At 37.1% G+C, this 23,576-nt stretch overlaps 1 protein-coding gene across 8 annotated transcripts in view; it reads left to right on the top strand.

The window, feature by feature from the left end:
* The window catches only part of CFAP69 (cilia and flagella associated protein 69), a 73,227-nt gene extending 50,270 nt beyond the window's left edge, over positions 1 to 22,957 (top strand). For 5 of the 8 annotated variants that reach the window (XR_012469949.1, XR_012469945.1, XR_012469946.1 and 2 more), the window contains 7 exons: positions 1,238 to 1,375; positions 5,173 to 5,249; positions 7,548 to 7,745; positions 9,270 to 9,356; positions 10,655 to 10,759; positions 11,640 to 18,501; positions 22,471 to 22,557. Coding sequence is in view for 3 of the 8 variants with exons in the window: in XM_074192849.1 (XP_074048950.1) it covers positions 1,238 to 1,375; positions 5,173 to 5,249; positions 7,548 to 7,745; positions 9,270 to 9,356; positions 10,655 to 10,759; positions 22,471 to 22,641 (776 nt within the window). In the remaining 5 variants the exon portion in view is untranslated. The other 3 variants (XM_074192849.1, XM_074192850.1, XM_074192851.1) reach the window with 3 other exon arrangements.
* Positions 22,958 to 23,576: the final 619 nt, after the last annotated feature.

Raw genomic sequence — 23,576 nt, 5'->3', positions numbered from 1 at the left:
GGCAAGTCACTTGACACCATTGCCTTGCAAAAAACAAACCAAAAAAAATGTCATCTTGGGTGAGCCCAATCCCATTTATAAATGATTTCTGTATTATCTCCAACAGTCCTCTAATTGTTAAAAAGATTTTATTTCAAATTGGAATTTATTCATGTGTAGCTTCCTCTCCTGGTTTCCTAAATCTCTTCTCCAATTCTAAGCCAAGGAGATGTACTCTCTGGCCCCACTGATAGCCCTTCATCCTTGGAAGATAACTGCCATCTCCTTCCCACATGCCCATTCCTCCCACAGACCCCTGCCAGTAGCTTCTAGGCCTGTATAACTTCAGGACCCCTGGGTCTTGCCACCCCACCAATACTGAAACCTTTAGATTTCTGAACTTCCCATCTATCCTGCACTTGACGTTGTCCTCCCTATCCAAGGGTGAGCTCTTTGAGAACAAGGGAGTCTCTACAGTTCTTCTTGTATTCCCAGTAATTAGCACAGTGGGTTGAGGATATAGGAGGCCTCTGAGAGGTGCCTTTTCACCCTTCTAGCCATTAATTCCCATCTCTATCCTAGTTGCCTCTCCTTGGGTATATTCACTTTTTTTACAAAATCCCCATTCCTCAGTTACCACAAATCCCACATTAATAGAGTTCAGATTTATTTATGTGTATTTTTATACATAATATATATATATTTCCTAATAATCTTTATTAATCTCATAGTTTTGCCTTATTCATCTTTAAATAGAAATTATTTTCCTTTAACAAATCTTGAGTTTTCTTCTTAAAATAACAAGTTAACCATCTTTATTAGTGCTTATTTTTGAATAATAAAATAATTTTTATTCTTATTATAGCATATTATTTAATAAGTATCAAAATTAGAATAGTTCTATATAGAAATGCCCTTTTAAATAAAATAATTTTGAAACCTGTTTCATGGTTTTAAAGAATAAAAATGAAAATCATTAGATTTTCTCCTGAATAATGAAAAAAACAAGAATATAGATTTGAAATTTTCATTTAAAAAGGAGATATTGGGGTGGCTAGGTGGCGTAATGGATAAAGCACCGGCCCTGGAGTCAGGAGTACCTGGTTTCAAATCCGGTCTCAGACACTTAATAATTACCTAGCTGTGTGGCCTTGGGCAAACCATTTGCCTTGCAAAAAAACTTTAAAAAAAAGGAGATATTTCATCTTATAATTGTAACTTTCTCTTGTTTTGTTTTTCCTCGATATTCAACAATTAGATGCAAAGAAACCTCTAGTTACTAGTTTTCAAGAAGAGCAAAAAGTCATTCCAATGCCTGCCAGCTGTCCTACTACTTCAATCATGGAGGTCTCTGAAAATATCAGAGCAAAAATTTTTGCTGTATTAGGCAAACTAGGTAAGAACAAAGTTATCCAGATTCATTGAAATGATGCATAAGGTCACAATCTGTGATATCCATTTTAGGCTTGTCCAGTAACTTGGTACTGTTCTGCCTTTGCCTCTGTCCACTGCTCTCCCCACAGTTACATGGCTCCCTGGAAAAGCCTCACATTTGGGCAATCATTGGGCCTCACTTGCAGTTTCTCTCTATGTCTCTTTCTCTGTCTCTGTCTGTGTCTCTGTGTGTATGTCTCACCTCTGTCTTGTCTGTCTCTCTGAATCTCTCCTTTCCTACAGCTACATTAAGTCCTTGGTGGGATGAATGTAAACTCTCTTGAAAGCAAGGGCTGTTTCTCTTTACTCTTAGCCCAGTGTTTGAAAAGTTATAAGTTCTTATTAAGTGGTTTTTCCATTCCTGTCCCCTTCCTTATAATTGTACTGTCACCCAGGCTACCTCTCTGCATCTTTTCCAAAAAGCAGCTTTCAAGATCATGTCCATGCTTTAATAATCCTATCTATGTTTCACTCTTCCAATAATCTGCCAAGAAGTTAAAAAAAGAAAACAAGATTATTCTACAGACCACTTTTTCTTCAGTTAAAGAGGGGTTTTTTGGTGATCACTTTTTTTTCCTAGATGTTCATTAACCATCCCTTTATACCCATTAGAATTTTTCCAGGAATCAAAATCAGGCTCTCTTACATATATTTGTGACTCCTCCATTTTTTCTCTTTTCTTTTCTGAAATTCAGGATATTTGTCCTTCTCTCTCACCTCCTCTCTAAAGATCATTATCAATAAATTACTAATCACATCTGCCACTTGCTTTAGTATTTTAGGATACTTATGGGCCAGGTGACTTCCACTCATCATCTAGGTTCCCTTTTACTTTTTTCCTGCTTATCTTGGATATTAGCTCCACTTAGCCATTTTGGATCTTGCAGTCCAAAGATCATTCTCTTGGTAGAGAAAACAAAAACAAAGTAAAAGTTGAACAACTCTGCCTTCGTCTCATCATCCATGTGTATAACCATCCCATCTACCCAAATCAGCAGGTCTACTCCTTATCTCCTTCCTTTCCCATGATAGAAAATACCACAAGCATGGTCCATCACAAGCTCTTTTGTTGTGTTTCCTACTTTTCAACCCTTGCTTCAGATAATTATGATCATTAAACACTTTGGACATTGTACTTGCAGATCATGCCATGCTTAACATTGTTCTCATCTTCTGCACATTTTTTTAAATCTAAATTTCTGAGTGAGTGGTTCACTTTATTGACTACCCTCAGTGGTCTCTTTAGACCACCCTTCCTTTTCCTTCCCATCAATTGTTTCTCTTTCTGTCTGAGGTTTTCAGTGTGGAGAGTTCTCAGGCTAACGTTCTCTATGGAATTTTTAATCTGTAGAACTCTACCTGTCTTTTCTTTGATCTCTTTTAAAAATCTGCTCTCCCCAAATCTAGAATGCCCACCAGACTCTTCTTGAATTTCCTTTTCTTCTCTATTGTAGTGTGTGGTAGTTTCTTCCCCCAAAATTTACCACTGTCTTTATCCCAGCAATTTTTTTTTATTGGAAAATAAAATCATTCTTGGTTCCTACACCTTTTAAAAGATGATACTATGGGGCGGCTAGGTGGTGCAGTGGATAGAGCACCGGCCCTGGAGTTAGGAGTACCTGAGTTCAAATCTGGCCTCAGCCAGATCATTACCTGTGTGGCCTTGGACAAGCCACTTAACCCCATTGCCTTGCAAAAATAAATTAATTAATTAAAAAAATTTTTAAATTAAAAAAAAAAAAGATGATACTGTGAGGCCAGTTCAGAAAATTATTGGCTGCTCTGCCTGGGCAGCAAAGGAAACTTGTACAGACGTCCAGACACTTGAGAGCACCTCCCAACTCTAGAGAGTCTCTGTGCTAGGACTGTGGTCTCCTGCCCAAACCCTTCATCTTAGTTTACTCTTGGGACAGCAGTTTTTCTTGTTCTGCTCCCACTAATCTTCCCATCCTGTGCCTTCTGATTCCTAACATTCCTTTTCGTAGGCCTCTCCTCCTGGCTCAGTGGCTATCCTCTTTGGCCCAGCCCTCCAGACATAAGGACCAAGGGACCAGCAAGTCCCACTTGACCATTAACAAGCAGCCAGAAGACCACTTGTGGAGGAGGAACTACACCAGCATTTCTTCTTAATATAGAATGCTCTACTCACTCCTGCCACTCCCCTTAACTTATATGCTGCTTTTAAATAAACAGTATATGCTTTCTAAGCCACACAAGAAGCTCATCCTGAGCCTCAGAAATACCTAGTAGGTTAAATTGATCTCCTTAGGGTGGGATTTCTAATTCAACTTCCTTTTTCAGGAAACAGGATAAGGGAAAAAAGACTCTTCCTAAACCTACCCAGGCACACTTGCTGCTTACAATGTTACTGAGCCTCCTAGCTGTCGAGTTTATTTCCTCACTTCTTGTCTTTTCTTCCATTCCCTGATATCTTTGAAATAGACTCTCTACCTTCGCCATTGCTTCTCTACCTACAATATTCTAATCCATGGTTTCCTACTGTACTTTTACCTAGACTTCTTTTCTTTATATTTTCAGTTGACTGCCATAAATTTCTAATCCTGGATCTCACCCACTGTCCTCTCTGTTCTCTTGCTGCAGAATACTATTAGAAAGCTATGCAGATGCGTCCACTACAAATCAATACCACCCATTTTCCAATGCAGTAACTACCTGACTGGGTCCACTGTGAATAGTGTATGTGTAAAGCACCTAGAAATCTAGCCAGGCTCCATCTTCATCTGACCAAACCATATGCAGTCTTATGTGAAGTTGTACTGTGCTTCCCCAAATGGATTGTACTCTGAGGGCAGGGACTCTTTACTTTTATTCCACTTGTAGACTCAGAATTTTTCAATTCTGAAAAAATAATAGTGAAGGTCAACTTAGCTATCATAATAATAGCAAACAGTAACATCAAATCTTGGAAGATTCCTGATCAGGAGGGGACCTTGTTCATTCTCTTTGGAATCACAATCATGGACTAAGTCTATGAACTTCAAGATAGAAGGATCATTGGATCCAGCTCCTTCCTTTTTTCCGAGGAAGAGGCAGAGACCCAGAGTGATTACGTAAGTACCCCAGGGTCACACCGGTATGAAGTTTTATAACCGCTCATCAGACTCAGCTTCTCTGATCCCAAGGTCAGCTCTCTCACCACTGGTGAGAGAGAATTGAAGAGAACTGTACCAATCAAGTGATGGATGGCATGAGTTGCGCAATTATCTTTATTATAATAGTGAGGGGTCTGCTGGGCAAGGCAGCCTTCTCACTTGCCTTTCCCAAAATCATTTTCCATCCCTTGGAGATGATCCAGCAGCAGTGGGAATCTCTTGGCTTTCAATTGGTTTCGCTTCTTCCCATGTCAGTGAAGCATCATGGCGCTTCCTCAGTCCAGGCAATCACTAGCATATGATATCTATTGATAGAATGCAGCTCTCTATTTAGAGTCCTTGACTGACTAATACATTAGTCAACCAAAATCTGTTTTGGAATATAAAGCTCCATCCAAGCCACCCCACCCTGTTCCTCTTCTAAAGCAGCTAAGAAATATCCTCTTACCTTAAAAACTGAACCCCTGAGCAGAAGAATATATCTTCCCTCCACAGTTACTATATAAGATCAGCCCAGATTCATGGGTAGAAAGGAGCCAGATACAGAAGTGAGGTGTGAAACTGTATTGAGGCCAAATGAAAAGTATATATTTTCTAATATTTCTCCTGCTATTTGAGTAATTCTTATTTTACAAACTTCATTTAGATTTTGAAAATCTACCGGGTCTGTCTGCTGAAGACTTTGTCACACTCTGTGTCATACATAGATATCTTGATTTTAAAGTAAGTATCCTCCTAATGATTCTGCAGTTAATGTGTTGCATAAAAACCAACATAAGAACCCTACAGGTAGCTGTGAAAACTAGAACAGGCAACATGGATATTTCCATAGGGTAGCTGATACTGTCATAGGAATCGATTTCTAAATGTTTACGTCCTCTTCCAGGATGACTTTAGTTCTTTTTCATTCAGATCAATGACTTATATAAAGATACAGAGAATTAACATATAAAAAGTCAGGTGGCAATTATAGATTATGGACTTCATTAAGTTTTTTAATTAGTTTTTTTACATCATAATTTCCTCCAATATCCTTCTCCATCCCTCCCAGAGAGCCATCCCATAAAACAAGCAATATTTTAATGATAAAAATAAAAGAGAAAAAAGAAAGAACAAATCAGTCTAACTAATATGTAGGTCAGAGAAGTCTGAGAATGTTTATACTGTATAACACTTAAGGATCTCCTACTGCTTCTTCCAAAACAAGCTTGTTCTTTTTAATTTTGAAAAGTTCAATTTGGACTTTTTTTTTTCTAGTAGTTCTTTCCATTTCTGTTGCTGTAGTCCTTGAGTATATTGTTTTCTTGGTTCTGCTTCTTACAACATGCTGAGTTAGTTCATAGAGCTCTTTCTATGTTTTTCTGTTTTTATCCCATTTCTTATAGCACAGTAATATAACATTCATGTACCACAATTTGTTTAGCTATTATCTAACTGATTAAGCATCTGTTTCCAATTCTTTGCTATCATATAAAAGAGCTACTATAGATATTTTGGTATATCTATGGGCACTTTGCTATTATCTGTGGCCTCCCTGGGGTATAAGCCTAGTAATGGAATATTTAGAGGCAGCTAGGTGGAATAGTGGATAGAGTGTCAGAAAGATTCATCTTCCTGAGTTCTGCCATTTCCTTCTCCCAACTCATTTTACAGGTGAAGAACCTGAGGCAAACAGGGTTAAGTGGCATACTGGAGGTCACATAACTAGTGTCTGAGACTAGATTTGAACTTGGGTCTTTGTGATTCCAGGTTTGGTACTCTATTCACCATACCTTCCCTGTTTGGATTTTTATTTCTAGAAGGAAAAGGAGGAGGAAGAGGAAGAAGAAGAATGATTTTGATTAGTGACAATGATTGTGATTTGGAGCATTTTTTTCAAGTAGCTATTAATAATTCACAATTTTTCTTTTGAGAACTATTTGTTCTAATTTTTGACATATATTTGAAAGTGGGTTTTGATCATATATATCCCTGTATTTCTTTTTTCTTTTTAATGCTTTTGAATAGTCTGTAATTGGGATTAAGCTCTAACAAGATTTTCAGGTTTATACATTCATTATATTTTGCTGTCACTTCAGAGCACCAACTAAGTACTTTGCCTTCTCATCCTTATTTTTTCCCTATCTTATTACATAGTGCTTTGGTGTTTGTAAACATTGTCCTTTTCTTAAGAAAGCTAAACAGTATCTTCCCTATCCCCATTAGTTTTTTTTTTAATTTTTTTCATATATTTAAAGCAGTGGGGTTAAGTGACTTGCTCAAGGTCACACAGCTAGGTAATTATTAAGTGTCTGAGTCTGGATTTGAGCTCAGGTCCTCCTGACTCCAGGGCTGGTGCTCTATCCATTGTGCCACCTAGCTGCCTTCCCATTAGTTTTAAAAAAAAAATTAAAATGAGATTTCTTTCTTTTTCCTGAATTAATATGACTTTGTTTTAATTTAAATAAATGTTCTAATACTAAACAAGTGCAATGTAAGGGATTTAATCTGCTTTATGAATAATTTTACTGTCTTACCTGTTACACATTTTCCATAACAGAGTAGGAAAGCACTTTGCAGCAGAGTAGGAAGTGCTGAGCACTTTTTAATGATCATTTTTAGATCTACCTCCATTTAGCCTAGGGTCCAGGTCTCAGCTGTGATGACCTGGGCAGTGGAAACAAGGTAACAGAAGCTAGGTCAACCTTTGGTTGCTACTACAAGTTAGAAAATGGTGGGGGTCATGAAGTCAAAGGTAATAACAATAAGATTGGGATAAGAGTTTTGACTGTGGTTCAATGGTCTAATTCATTTGCCCCTATGTAAACTATTTAGTATGTAGCACCTTCTGTTAAAAATAGATTGCTGCTAATCTGTAACTGCCATAAAAACTGCCTAACATGCTCAAGAGGTAATAGAAGAAAATCTAAGTCAGATCATAGTACTGCTGAGGAGTCAGTTCCCTAACAAATACCTGGAATCAAATGGGATAAAATCCAGTATTTATTTATACTCATCATAAGGCTTAATTTCTTATAAAAGACTGGAGAAATATGGAATGAAATAAATGAAGAACTAAAAGTTGAACGATTCAGACCCATCAGTGCTGATAAAGAAACACTGGAAGCTATTACGGCAGCTTCAGAAAACATTGGGAAAATGGTGGTTGCGCTGCAGAATGAGATGATTGAAAGCCAACGAAACCATGAAATACACAGTGAACAGAAAGGATATATAAAGGTGAGCTAAGGAGGATGTCGGTAAAAAGACATACTTGTCTCAAATTCAACCAATCAGTACAGAACTTCTTTTTTAAGATGTATAAAAAGGTTTAATTTCTTTGCAGGAACCTTTTTATTTTAACTTTTAAAGGTAAAACTGGAGATAAAAACTAGTTTTGATGCCTCAAATCAGCTTCATTTTCTAATGAAACTAACTTAAGCTCATCAATTTTCCTTTTTATTTATTTATATAAACAGGGAAATAAAATTAATTAGTGCATTAGAGGACCTCCACTTTGCATATACACTAGAGACAATATTAGGAGAGAGAGAGAGAGAGAGAGAGAGAGAGAGAGAGAGAGAGAGAGAGAGAGAGAGAAGATATTCTAGAAACTAATAATAGGCCACATTGGTAACAAAGTCGAAGATCTTTCTTAGAACACTGTTGACACTCTTCATTTCAGTGGATTTGCCTAAAATTCATAGTCATCACTGCATGACCTGGAAATCACTTCAACTTCATGCTTTAATTCTTTTGTACAATGAGGATAGTAACTTTTGTTATGTGCCAACAGCCCCAAGATATAAGTCAGAGAAATATGTAAATGGATTAGTTAAGGAATGCTTTCATTTTCAGAGGAACTTAATCAAACAAGTCTTCTGTAATTACACCAGTAACTAATTTTATAAATGATCCAACTGATGAGTCTTTTGCTAAACTCACTGGTATTACTTTGATGATCTTTAGTATAATAAATATTGCATGAATAAATATATTTCCATGCCCCTGAATAGTGGATATCCAGAGCTATCTTTAAGGAATGAAGTTACTTATTAATAAGGGAATTAGTTCTGTATGTAAACAGTTTTAATACATATTAAAGGATATGCCCAAAGTGCTATGAATTCAAAAGGAGGTGATGTGGTCCACTGGAAAAAGCATATTATTTGTATTCAAGAACTATGTTCAAATCCTGACCCCAACAACTTAATTAGCTTAATTGGCCCTAGGAAAACCATTTATCTCCTTGGGTTTCTTCCTCTTGGGTTTCTTCTTAAGAAACTAAACACTTCTCAGTTTCTCTATGAAGGAATAATAATTGTACTACATGGCTCACAATATATTGTTATGAGAAAAGTACTTGAAAGCCTGAAAGTGTTTCATAAAAATGTTATTATCATAATCATATTAGGTCATGGTTGTTATAAAGATATTATCATTTTATATCAAGATTCCACTAATTGGTAATTCAAATAGTGAACTATTCAAACTTTAACCATACAGAAAACAAAGGGATTTTTTCATGGTAAACTTAATTCTGCCTTTTATGTTGAGCTGATGGTCCCTTTAGTGCTTTATAAACTGCCTGAAAATTCACTTTGGTAAAAAAAAGAATTTCCTTCTTCAAAATCTCGGGCTTTCTAAATAAAGACTTAATCATTAAATCAAATACCAAGAATCATATTCCTTTATCATGTAGAGAAATCTTTTAAAATAAAAAGTTGCATATATTTTAATCTATAAAAATATTTCTCATTACAGATATGTGCCACTCATAAACAAAAAGACATGGCTAATAAATCTTGGGCAAAATTCTTGGCTAGAACATCAAATGCTAAAGCTTTAAAGGTAAAGTTTTGATGAATTAATTATGCTAGCCTAAGAAACAATTATGTTCATTCAGAGACTAATTAGACTTAAGAGCAATTTTTGTTCATATTTTCTGGTAGCATACAATAACAATATAGTCAGAACATAATAGGTTTAGAGAAATGACTTACAAAATGCAGGCATAGTAAAAGCATTAAGTGAGGGACTGAAAAAATATCTTTCATTTCATGATTTCAACTATGTCATGCTCCTGCATTCATCATCAGTAGGCTGATTCCCCCCCACCTCAAAAGACATGGAAGTAAGTGATGGGTAGACATTGGAAAACAGCTCTTCCATATTACCCTGCCTCCCCCCCCCCCCACTTTGATTACAAAGAGAAGGTATTCAGACCTCAGGGAAAATCTGATCCACATACTGGTAAAGACTGACAGAGCTTTGCTTCACTTCTGCTATTTGAAAACTTAAGTACAAGTGGCATAATTCAGACTGTTGACTTGGGTTATTTAAGTAAAGGAAGCAGTAACCCCAAGTTCAAAAATATGGGGGGTTTTTTTACACTTTTCCATTCAGTTTTTTCAATATTGCAAATATGTCTCCTGCAGTGAGATTGAAGCATCAACCCCTGCCTAAAAGCAATAGGCTCAGGACAAATTCCTGCATTAGAAAAAGGTGGTAAGGTAGTAGCACAGGTTTACCCAGGTTTCCCTGGTACTTGGGGAACAACCCTTCTACAAAGGATTGTTACCCAACTGTTCTGCCATTTTTGAGAACCACTTTAGAGGCTCTAGGACTCAGCTCTGCAAATCAGTCTTAAACTTCTCCTTCCCCCCAACTTCCTCCAGTGAATGTTGAGTTTTAATATGACCACAGTAAATTATATATATATATATATATGTATGTATGTATGTATGTATGTATGTATGTATAGATATATATTATAATTAACTTTAGGCAAATCATAAATTTATGCAAAATAGTATGGATTGATGGATTTAAATCTGAAACCTCACACAGACATATTCAAGAATCAAGCCAGATTCCCCTTTGCCCAAACCTTTATTTTTAAGTCAGAAATCTTTATATAAAGCTTTCTTCTCAGATTACTGCAGATTTATTTAATATACCAAAGATGTAACTTTCTAACAAAATTCTAATGGCTTTAGAAAGTAAATAAAACTTCCAGATGTGCCTAATGAATTGCCAGAGAATAAATTTGATATATAATAAAGATAGTCTTTTTGTTATTCTGAGTAAAGTGATTGCTGTTGTAGAAATTTGTCTTATTTTCTTTTTTAACTTTTCCCTATCTTCAGAAAGCAAAGAAGCTTCAGGAAAAAGCTATTGAGTCTTCCAGACCAAAAGATTATCCACAGAATGCCATAATTCACTCAACGGAAATCAAAGGCCTGAATATAACAGTAAGATTTTTCTCCAATAATACAAGGAAATTGTTTTCTTACAAAGATTTAGGCAAACAAGTTAGCAGTTATTTCTGAAAAGTTTTAAACTTTGATTTTATAAAGGTCAGATTTGTCCATCTCTGGAGCACCCCCCCATTCAAATTCTAAGAGTAGCTAATGTCAGTCTTATAAAAGTGCAAGTGGAATCAATCTGGATGATTTTTTTCCTTCTAACACATCTAATAATATCATATCTAGGTCCATGAAAACAAAAATAAGTTTTGATGAATCAGAAGCAAAAATTTAAATCCGCACATTATCCTAAAAATAGATGCTAACATGTTAGCAGTACTTTCCTTTCTCCCCAAAATAATCCCTTCTTAGGCCATGGAATTTTCTTTGAAAAAAAAAACTTTCATTGCTAAAATAATAATAATATCTTATGTGATGCTTTTCAATCACTAACTGATTTTATCCTCATCTCAATCCTGTCTAGTGCATCTTTCTCACAGCTCCCAAGGTGACATTCCTAAAGCCCAGGTAGAGTCTTACTTAAAAAGCAAGCACCACCATTTGACTTTTAAAGTGCTCCCAGGCTAGCACCCTCTCTACTGCACTGTTTTTCCTTCCTCCGATGTTTCCTATTAGCAATTTTAGAGATACTTAAAATATCAGCAGGTCCTTACAACTCAAGGATTCTTCAACGTGTTTATTTACTACCTGATGTTCTCTTTTTAATTGCTATTTATTATTTCCACCTCAAAGTATGCTAGAGTGTTTACAATACCTGTGACTAATTAAGGAAAGCATTTAGAAAAATAGCTAAACTTATAGGACAGTAAAAAGTTGCAAAACCAAAATCGTTATGCCTAAACCTTATGTACACATTTTAAAACAGGAAAACAGTGATGGGAAACAAAAGATAGAACAAAAAACAGATGGGCGAAACGCTTTAAAGAAGGTCTTAAAAGACCCACCTCTTCAACAGGATGTTTCTCTGAAACACGCCAACCAGGAAAACTTGACACGGAATTTTCTCGTGGATACATCAGAAGCTCAAACCAAAAAGCTAAAAAAAAAGACAACAAAAGATAATCAAATCACAACAAAAAATGCTAAAAGCACCTGAAACCACTACCACTTAAAACTGAACAAAATTACTAATGATCAGTGATATTCTTAGAGTAATATTTGTGAATATATCTAAGATATGTGTATATATATATATATATATATATATATATATATAAAACAGAGAGAGTTCAAAATAAGAAGGCTCACATAACTAATACAAGAAAAATCATCTGTAGTAGAACATCACAAGAAAATTTTTAATGGATATAAAACTTTAGGAATAGTAGCTGAATTCAGTCCCAAGTACAGCTTTCATCTTCCAGGTTTCCACTCAGGAGTGATTACTCCCAACACTTCCAAGATCTGTGGTTTCATTCAAAAAAATGAATGAATGTTCATTTGAATACTTATGTAATTTGAAACAACTTTTCAAGAAGAGTTGCTGCAGCCATCATCCTACAGCCAGCCTGATAAATCCAAGTTAGGGGAATCCTCTAACAAAAATATGGTCTATCACTGGGCCCTTCCTCAAAGCCTTTTCAACAGGATGGCCCTACCAGAGCACAGATCTGCTGGCATGGTCTTTAAGAACCTGGGTCATTGCCTAGGTTCCCACAGAAGAATATATAAGTTAGCAGAAGCCGCCACCACCCCAACAGTAGACTTGGGAACACAAAAACAAACGCACATTTTCTTCCGGTTTTTTTTTTTAATACTAGTTTAAGTTGTCATTCAACTGAGTCATATCTAGGGATTCATCTTCCTTTTCATACTTTCTTCATAGTCAGTCCAAGTTGGAAAAGTGTTCTGTTGCTGGAATAGAGCTGCCATCGAATACGTCTTTGGGAAAACTATTGATCTGGTTGGGATGCTAGATTCTATCAGCTCACACACTTGTCTCCCCTTCTCTCCACTGCCATTCTTAACCTACCTGCCATAGGCCTCAACAAGGTACCAGGTTTGATATGACTTCTCTTTCCAGTTTATCTTACAAATGCCAATTAGTGGTGGCCCCCATCCAGACACCCACCTCCCATTTTATCTCCTCTGGCATAAGCTGATTCAGGTTTTCTTCCTTACCTTCACCCAGTGCCTTCCTGCCTTGGGCTGTTCCTCTTAGCATCCCTCAAAGGTATTCCTGACCATTTGCCTTTATTATGATAGTATAGAAGTCTTCCAAGGCTACATTTCGCAACATCCCTTTTCTGATTTTTAGGTACCCAAAGGTAGTCTCCAAGCTCCTGTTGGAATCACCTAAGGGAAAATGTTTTTGCATAATATTTAAATGGATTTTATGGGCATTTATTGCAAGGGATTCAGATTTCAAGTCATTTTTTCTTATCTTGTCTGAATCTTATCCACATCCTTCCTTCAGAGGAGAAATAATATATATACTAAAGCCAAGAGACTTTCTTGACCCTTTAATAATACCTGGGTACAAATGCAGCCTATAAACTCTATATTTCATCCATATTGACTCATTATATGAGTGGCTCACCTCATTTTTTCTGATCATACATCTCAAATATCTTTTATAACATTTGCAAATAATTCATTCTTGAGAATATTCAGCAGCTTGTTTATACTGTCTTATATCTTGCTATTGCCTTTTGGTTTTTTGTTGTTTTTGTTTTTGCAAGGCAATGGGGTTAAGTGCCCAGGGTCACACAGCTAGGTAATTATTAAGTGACTGAGGCCACATTTGAACACAGGGTCCTCCTGACTCCAGGGCCAGTGCTCTATCCACTGCACCATCTAGCCACTATTGCCTTTTGTTCAACCTGAAATTTTGATTCTTTGGAGATTGCAAAATCCTGTGATTGACAGAGAGGAGGAACTCCAAATTTTTGGTCTAGTCTTGTGATTCAGTCAGTACAGAGAGCTCACAGGAAGTAAATTCTACTCACCAATGCCAATCTCTCTAATATACAATCTTGCAAAATTTACCTTAACTAGAAGAATTTGGGGTTTTGTTTTAGAAAAAAAATCTTGAACTCATTAAGATCCCTGTGCAGTTTTCCCCAAGTGAAGTACACCTGCTTTCTTTCCTCTACTGGGCCCTGGCCAAAACTATATTCTGGACAATAGTTATTCATCATCCACCTGGTGTGCTCTGCATAGATTGTTAGGTCAAACTCATTTGAATGGTAGTAAAGCTCATTTATGGGCAGTAGCATCTGCACGCATGAGCATATGTAATCCTTCTGTTTGGATTCGGAACCAGACATCCTCCATGATAGAAGAAAATACATTGGTGAACATGTAACTCACTTTTTTGTGCAATGAGAAATGTGGGTCACATTAATATCATATCTATCAAGGAGTCTAATTATACATGAGAGACATTTTGTTGTAGGAAGGCCTCTGTAGACTAGCCACATTTTGCTCTACTGCGTCAAATGTTTTTGTCAGGTTTTTTAAATAATAAAAACACAATATCTGTACTTTAATTGAAATTTACTATAAAGATGTAGTCTGTTGTGGAAAATTATTGCAAAATCCTATATTCTCATAGTTTTCATCAAGGATACCCTCAGTATTTATGTAGCAATCCTTTTAAAGATATTGAAGAAATGAAAAGTAGGAATAGGCATCAGTAGTTTTTGTTCTCTTGATTGCTTTTTTTTAGTAGTAATAATATTTGAGAAAGACACATACAAAAATTACTAGTAGTAATAGTAGAAATAGTACTGTTTGACCTGAAGATATTTTAGATTAATAAAAGTAAACAAGCCTTCCATCAGTCATCTGATTTATCCTCTTACCACTAGATGGAACTGTGTCCAAATCATTCCTGACAGCCCAGGACAATTATACAACATTGTAACCAGATTGATCCCATTCTGTCACTTGTGCTAACCAAGGATTTTCCTTCTCTGGGGAATCTTACAATTCATTCTTCTTTCATTGTACTTCCCAATACTTTTACAGAATTTTTTTAGGAAGTAAAAAAGACTTGCCTCCTCAATAAAGCTTTCATCTTCTTCATTATGATTCAAAAGTTAGAAAAGAAAAGATTGCAGGTGTTAGTCTCATGTCCTTTCATTGTTTATATACTAAATAAGGACACTATTGTTAAACTTCCCCTACACACACACACACACACACACACACACACACACACATACTTAGACACACACATATATAATTTTGGATTAAATCATGTTTGGAAAATTGTAAAATGCCTTTCATTTATCCTAAAATGCTTATGTTGAAAAAAAAAGTCCAGCTCTTTATTCTTCCATTGATTCTTTACATTTGTGACAAATCAAAGAAACATGAGGATCTTGGAAAAACCTATATTTCAGGTGATCCCAAGGTTGAAACAGGTGCTTTTATATTCTGTAGCACATTCACAATGAAGACTCGCACCATAGGAGTAGCATAATAGTGTCATCAGGTACAAAATATGCAAAGAAGAAGACTGGATCAAAGAGTAAGAATATCAAACAATAGATGAACCATCAAAAGGCTGCATTTGTACATTTGGTATATTAAAAGATTCAGAACATTGGATAGATCCTTTATGAAGGAGGTAACATGAAAAATACATGCAAGAAACACGAGATGCAGAGGGATGGTGTTAAAACTTCCATGGAAATAGTCCCCAAGCAATAAGCATCAAAGATGCGAATGTCATTGAAAATTGATACTCAGAAACAGTATCTGAATAGCTAGTATATAATAGCTGGCTGGCTAAGGGGATGGTGCATTGAGCTAGAATTGGGAAGACCTGAGTTCAAGTCCAGCTTCAGACACTTAGTAGCTATGGGACTCTGGGCAAGTCACTCTGTTTGCCTCAGTTTCCTTATCTGCAAAACTTCCAAGTTTGTTGTAAGGATAAAATGAGACATAATTCACTTGATGAATGTTCAATATTATCTACAAGGAAAAATGATGATTGCATGTGGATACTTAAAAAGTCACTATTGCTACACTGAGCAGAACTATAGAAGAAGCAGTTTGGCAACTGTCTGGGGGAAAAAAATCATTGAATGTAGTCATATATCTTTATGATCATTATTTACCAATTTTAAACTGAAATTCATGAAAAATTATGAAAGATATTTATATGAAAATTATATTGTCATTTTATTTCAGGATAGCACACATTAATCCAAAGGTTTATAGTGATATCCTTATTTTTGAAACAATTTTAAGGGGCAGCTAGGTGGCAGTGGATAGAGCACTGACCCTGGAGTCAGGAGGACCTGAATTTAAATACAGACCTGAGACACTTAACAATGACCAAGCTGTGTGACCTTGGGCAAGTCACTTAATACCATTGCCTTGCAAAAAAACAAAAACAAAATAATGAAGCAATTTTATTCAAAATCATTAATTTCCTTTAGAAGTTATTATGAAGCAATAATGGAAAGAAATGAAAGCAAAAAGGCAAATTGATGAGCTTGATTTAAAACAAATCATTTGATTTGGTTACGGAATCTAAAGGAAACTTTTAAAATATTTTCAACAGACAGAAACACAATGGTATCAATAATAGCAGAGAAGTTAGGGAAATTTAAGGTTTCTGCTTTTAACATCATGACTTATGATACAGTGAACTGTCCCAGGACAATGACAGACTAAGCTAGATTTGAAAAAAGAAGAGGCAATTTGAGGATCCACTTATATGGAAGCAATAGTAGATGCAGATGAGATCACACAGCAAACTGAGTAGGAGTGGGAAAATTGGCCAAGCTTGCTACGAATTCCTCAAAGAATAGGAGAAATAAAGTAGAAGGATGATACCAAAAGAGTGGAGCATAGAAGAGCCAAGAGAGCATCTGAAAATTATAAAAGTGAAGAGAATTTAGAGAGATGAGTATAAAGGTAATTAAGCAATTAAAATGAAGCTCAGAATCAGTCTCTTGATCCTATCTTTTTTGGTAGATTGAGAAGTCAAACTAATTATAAGACCAATTAGAGAGGAATAGGATAGAGATTAAATGACCAGTTGTATATCATACTTAGACAAGGACCACGTATATGAAAAATGGGAATGTAATGAGTTGCTTGAGGAGAGAAAATTAAAGTGATCATTGGCATCAGATGGGGAAAGATAAAATTTCTTTCCTGTCTTACATAGGTACATAATTAGACATTATACATAACCAGCAGACTCAGAGATTTGACAGTACTAATTTTTCTAATGCCTGCTCTTCTCTAGCAGGGAATTGTTTAAAGACCAACTGAGGTTGTGGGATACTAACAGACAAAATGTGGAGTCCTAACTTTCACCTCCAGATCAAATTAAAGGCCTTCAAAGGAATGGGATGTTTCATGCCATCTCCATTAAGACAAGAATTTGGAGCATCTAGGTTGCCCTAGAGTTAGGAGGACCTGAGTTCAAATCTGGCCTCAGACATTTGGGCAAGTCACTTAACCCCATTGCCTTGCAAAAACAAAAACAAAAACTACTAGACTTTCAAGGAAAGAACATAATCAAACCAGTGGCCAAATAGGTGGAATAAAGACAAGAATTTGATTTCTTTCTACATATATGTCACTGAAACACAAAAAACCTAGGCAAACTCATGGTCCTCAGGAAGTCTAGGATCCACTGATGCCAATGAATGTGGCCACCAAACCTTCCTGGCTCTCTTGGTGTGATGTCTGTAGCTATTATAGCCCTGTTTCTGGTGGCCCTTGTTCACTTAGCTCAAGTACTGCCACTGTTAAGCCTACACAAAGAAAGTGTTTCATGTAGTTTAAGAGTTCACCATAAGAGCTGCCCACCCAGAAGTACTCAATTTCAGTCACCACCCAGGGATATCTTCAGAAACTCTCTGGCACATGTATAAGGTAGTCTTCCAAGAAAGCAGGATTCCCACTGGGGAGCAGTTGTCCCATAGACTCTAGGTTGCTTTCCTCAAAAGCCTGTCTTCAAGTGGTGGCACTGGTCAGGTTTGGAACTAAACTCAGAGATGAAATGGAATCTTAGTCATAATACAAAACAGCTCTGTGCCCCCCAACTTCCATAGAGACTGTATACTCCCACCCCATGTCTCTGGAATCTCCTCTCATCATGATCCACCTGTAACCTCAGGACTTGATGCCCTGTGATTGGACTTGGTGAAAAATGAAAAGAAGCCAAGCTTCCTTTGGATCCTTCTGCCTTCAGCCTTCTCCTAACCCTGCTCCTGATTGCCCCTGTAAACCTTCTGGGGTTGTGAAACACCTTCATCTGTAGCTCAGGGCAAGAAGAAAAGGAGATGAGTGAATTCAGGACCCTGTCTCTGAATCAAACATGGAAAAAAATGCTTTGAAAATCCATCTTGCCTTCTTAGCTTCACACCAGCTGGCATCCTGGTCCTTTTGTCATGGTTCCTGACTCCATCCCTGCACCAGGGTCACTCTCTGAGAGTCCCGGGCACTGGTCCCCAGCAATCTCAGTGGTGGCCTCTGCTGCATCCCAGCACCTCTTGCCTGCATCATGGTGGCCTAGCCATTTCAATCCAATCCAATGGTAACTCACTCCCAATCACCAGCCTGGCAAAGAGATCCTATTTCTCTCTTTATTGCGGCCTCTTCCCCATATCAAGTGTGACCCCCAATGCCTGTGATGAGGGGAGAAGGGCCGTCAGCCTCTTCTTGTGTGTGCTTGGACCATCAGACACCATTTCACCAGTCTCTCTCTCCCCAAAACACCGTCCCAGACCCAGAGGAAAATAATATTCAGACAGGTAAGAGAGACAGGTATGGGCATTGTTAATTCAGAATAGTCCTTAAGAAAATGTTCCTTTGACAAGGATCCCTCATCTCACCATATGTCCTGTTTTGAAGTTCAGAAATTCAATATACTGTTTTAAGATGTACTAGGCCTTGGGGAAGATAGAACTTGAAATGACTCAATCCCTGCCCAGGCCAGGGTAGGATGTATATACCAACCCATTCTAGCTAGCCCTTGTTCTTTTCATCTATTCCCACAGCTTCAGCTATCACATATATAAATGATCCCAAATCAATATTTCTGTCTTGAGCTCATGTCTATGCTCCAGATCTACATTTCCAATCATCTAGAGTATACCTCCACTTGGATATCTCTTCTGCGTTTCAAATATAGTTTATTCAAAGCTGAATTCAAAATCTTTCTATTCTATTTTTCTCCTATTTCTTTTTAAATGGCCCCTGTTTCTTTTTAAATGTTCAATCAAAATTCCTTTCATTTTAATTTATTTTTATTTCCTTATTATAAACTCAACAAACATTAATATTTAAATAAAGAACAAAAATGAGGATTATAAATGAATCTGGTAACAACATAGTTTTGAGGGTTTTAATGTCCTATCCCCCACTGAACTTCATTCTTTGTGTTGTTTTTCTTTTCTCTGTTCTTGTATTCTTTGACTAATACTCTTCTTTCTTGTATTCCTTTCACTACCCACCAATCCTTCATCTCAAAAGGAAGTCTGCCCTTGTAACAAATAACAAATAAGTAGAGTCCAACAAAACAAATCAACACTTAGGCGCTCTCTAGAAATCTATGCTTTGCTCTTCACCTTTTGTCCATCACCTCTCTGCAAGGACATGAGAAGCACGTTTCTCCTCAGTTCTTCTGGTGTCACAACTGGCCGTGGCATTGATCCTGAGGTCTTTTAGATGTTTGTCCTTTATACTTTTGTGGCCAATATGTAAAACTTGGTTCAACTCACTTCCTCCTGCATCAGTACCACTCTTCACAGGGTTCTCTGAATCCCTCTATCATGAATACTTTTCCAGACCCATCATCCCTCTGGGGAACTCTCCTCTATTGCCACTTTTTGTTAATGTAGTTAGCTAGAACACACAAAGGAATTTTAAGCAACACAATGGCTGGCAACAAAAGTCTAAACTAAGTCATAAGATTGCCATGGTCTGGATACATATATTATGTTTCTGGAGCTATCATGTTTAATTTTTGCCCAGTTTCATACACTCATGAATCATATATATTTAGCATCAAAAATCCACTAAAATAATAAAGCCCTGAATGTCAGCTCCAGAATGATGCAGAAGACATACCCCCTCACTGTGTTTTGTGAAAGGACACAATAGCTAGCATTCTCCTAATGTTGAAATTACATGAACGGAGTAGAGTGATGGAGAGCAGAGTGGACAAGAAGGACTAGAAGAGCCCTTGGCAAAGTCGATGAGGTGCCCTATCCAGAGGAAGAGAATCCAGGTTCAAGTACTGTTTCTGCCTGCTAGAATGCGCTTCTTCCCTCAAGGCCCAGCTGAGGCATCTCTCCCTGGCCCTTCCCCTCCAGGTCCCACTTAAGCATATTGTCATTACTTTACTATTAGATTATAAGTGCCTTGAGAACATGTCATACGCCCACTTTCTCACACAATGCCTTCCTTTAATAAGTGGTTTTTTGATAAAAGCGACAAAGAACAGATTATCTGAGGTAAAATTTAAACAGAGAAGAGGCCTAGACTGTGTAGTTGTTGTAGCAATCCTAGCTCCCAGGGAAGCTGAAACAGGTGAATCTTTCCATCTCAGATGACTGCAGTCAGTTTGGAGAACTACTAGGAACAGGGGACCACTGGGGTGCCTAAGGAGAAATGAAACTAGCCTAAGTTAGAAATGGAGTGAGTCACAGCTCCTGTATATAGATCAGTATTGGGACCAGACTCAGGGCACTGCCAGACCAAGCAAGATGGAGAAACTCAAGCCTTTAAAAAAAAAAAAAAGGCTATGAGTATAATCCATCCCACACAAAATAGCGAAAGAAGCAACCTCAAGATGTTGAAATCATAAAGCAGAAGAGCAAGGGCATCCAGATAGAATGACCAGACCAAATAACATCATCTTCAAACCCCAGAGATACTAGACCACAGGCCTTGCTAGCTTAGTATGAGAAAAATGCTTTGTAAACCCCAAAACTATATTACTTCAGTGTATCATGTAAGGACTTCCCCATAAAGCACCATGGCCAGCAAAAGTCCAACTTGTCAGAGGTGAGGTTTAGCCCATGTTCAAGAGGTCAAGGCCCTTGAAGACTCCCCACAAAATGATGAAAATGGGAGCACCTTTCACCTCTGGCTCCTCAAACCCTTCCCCCTACTCTATCCTATGCTCCCATCTTTGAGAAAGGAAAGCACTCTGATAATTCATTGATATTAATGTCATAGTTCTTATATGAAAATAATAAATACATTTGAAGTATAGACTCTAGAAAAAAAGCAAAACCACCCCCTCACACAGTCATCAGATGTAGTGATGTGAACTAATTCAAGGAAACGCAGGCAATATAAGAAATCATTCCTGGAGGCGGTTCCATTTTTTAATCACCCTTAATGTGTTCAGTTGCCCATGAACACAATAAACAACTCAATATTTAGTGAATTAATGAAAACAGTGATTATTGGCTAAAGTCCACAGATAAAAAAAAATATTATCCTATCTCATCTCTAGCCAAATCACCTCTTGCTTCATCAAAGTAAATGGTTAGAAATCGTTATGTAGGAAGAACTTTAAAAAAAAAAATCTATGAACAATTGTGGCCAACCATAATGTCTTACTATATCTATATATCTTTTCCTTTTACTAGTCTCTTCATTTTTCTCCTTTTACTTCATTTTATTTTTTCTTTCCACTGTGTTTTACCTGGGTTACCACAGGAATTTCTTCTCCCCTCCCATCAGTGGCACACTAAACACAGTGACAAGAGTTTCAGGGCCTATGGCACTTAATGTCTCTCAGCTTCATCTGCGTCATGTGCTGTAAATCCTGGCCACCCCTACTGTGAACAAAGCTGAAAACAACTAGGATGGGGAACTATCTTGGCTACACATGTTTAAAGAAATATGACATTTAGAGCAATGTTAGCAGCATGTGTTGCATACTTTTAAAAATACTAAAATGGGGGCGGCTAGGTGGTATAGTGGATAAAGCACCGGCCCTGGGTTCAAATCCGGTCTCAGACACTTAATTACCTAGCTGTGTGGCCTTGGGCAAGCCACTTAACCCCGTTTGCCTTGCAAAAACCTAAAAAAACAAAAAAAAATACCAAACTCTTCTCCAACTCTGAAATCTATTATCGGACTGAAAACATTACAACCCATTTGAAATGACCAACATCAGTGTTACATCCATCTCAACATGATCCTCTCTCTTTGACTAAACTCTATAACTTCATCCAATATAAAAGTGTCAGGCCTCACTTTTCATGGGGTCTGGAGTTCAAGTGATACTGTCCTCCCTTGTACTTGCATTGTCTTTTTATTTTTAAGGTTTTTGCAAGGCAAACAGGCTTAAGTGGCTTGCCCAAGGCCACACAGCTAGGTAATTATTAAGTGTCTGAGACCGGATTTGAACCCAGGTACTCCTGACTCCAGGGCCTGTGCTTTATCCACTGTGCCACCTAGCAGCCCCTTGCATTGTCTTTTAATCTACCATATTTTTCTAGTAACCAAAACTTCCCTTCCCATCCCAGCCATATATCCAGCCTACCAGACCTCATATGATTCCTAACACATTAAACATTAATTGATGTGACCCTATTTGACAATCATTTACCTTCCACTATACATAACGACATTAGGTCTAACTGGGGAATCTTGAAAAAAAATATGAATACATGCATTTTGGGAATAATCTTCAAAATTGGACTGAAGTTAGGTTTTTATCCTATCATTTTGAAAGATTAAAATGAATTTCCTTTTTCTAGGTACCTAATGGTGAAGTGATAACTGTGGAAAGTACTCCTGTGTATTTAGTAGGGGGGCCACTAGCAGACACAGACATTGCCCTGAAAAGACTACCTATTCGAGGAGGAGTTTTACAAAGAGTCAAAGAAGTTAAATTAGAAGATAAATCAAAAAAATATCACATTCTGTAACATCACACTCACTTAAAAAATAAGTCCTGCTTCTAGTTTTCTAGTGAAGAAATATATTTTTATGCAAAGTGTTTATGGCAAATTTTTAGAATATTTTATTATGACTTTGGCAATGTGCTGTACTGGGTTTGGGGTGGGGGGGGGGGGGAATGTGTAATTAACCATGTTCTAGGAATGCATTTTGTGATGTAGCATCAGAAAAGGAACTTATTGACAGCCTTTCAAAAGTTCTAGCTGAATAAAATTTTATGTTCTCTAAAACCAAATGACAGAAATATGGTAGTTAATTATTCTTGCCATTAAAGGAAATATTTGTCTGGGGGTAAACAATTTAAAATAAACTATTTTGAAAATAGCTTTTTTGTTATCTGAAACTACTTGTGAAGCCTGATCTTACATGTCCCCTTCTACGGAAAGCCACAAGCACAAAGTTCACGCAGAGATGAATCAAAAGGTCCAGAGAAGGGATCTGGCCAAGGGCATGTCTGATCAGATGGGTTGCCGAAGGGTAAAGTGGCAGCAAGTTGTCTGCCAACTCTATCCAAGGCATTCCCCCTCAGATTTAGGGTGAGTACATCTCACTTCATTCCTTTGCCTCTTCTCTCTTTTCTTGGTGTAAGTAAAGTGATGATTTTCCCCTTGAATCCCAGCAATCTTCTCTTTAAGTTGCACCTATGGGTCCAATGGGCTGTTCATCCACATGTGGAGACTGGGTTACATAAGAACAACCTCATGAAAAATATAATTCTAATGCCACAGCTCAGTATGGAGAGATGAATAATTCATTTGTTAAATGAATTTATTAAGAATTTAATAGGCCTATGACATTGCATTAGATAGGTTAGTCATTTTTCAGTTGTGTTCAACTCTTCATGACTCTTTTGGGTTTTGTTGGCAGAGAATGGCTTGCCACTCCCTTCTCCAACTCATTTTAC

The sequence above is a fragment of the Macrotis lagotis genome, chromosome 7, assembly GCF_037893015.1.
Source record: "Macrotis lagotis isolate mMagLag1 chromosome 7, bilby.v1.9.chrom.fasta, whole genome shotgun sequence".
Classification (NCBI taxonomy): Eukaryota; Metazoa; Chordata; class Mammalia; order Peramelemorphia; family Peramelidae; genus Macrotis; species Macrotis lagotis.
The sequence above is the reverse complement of the archived record's forward strand: the minus strand, read 5'-3'. Positions and strand labels throughout refer to the sequence as shown.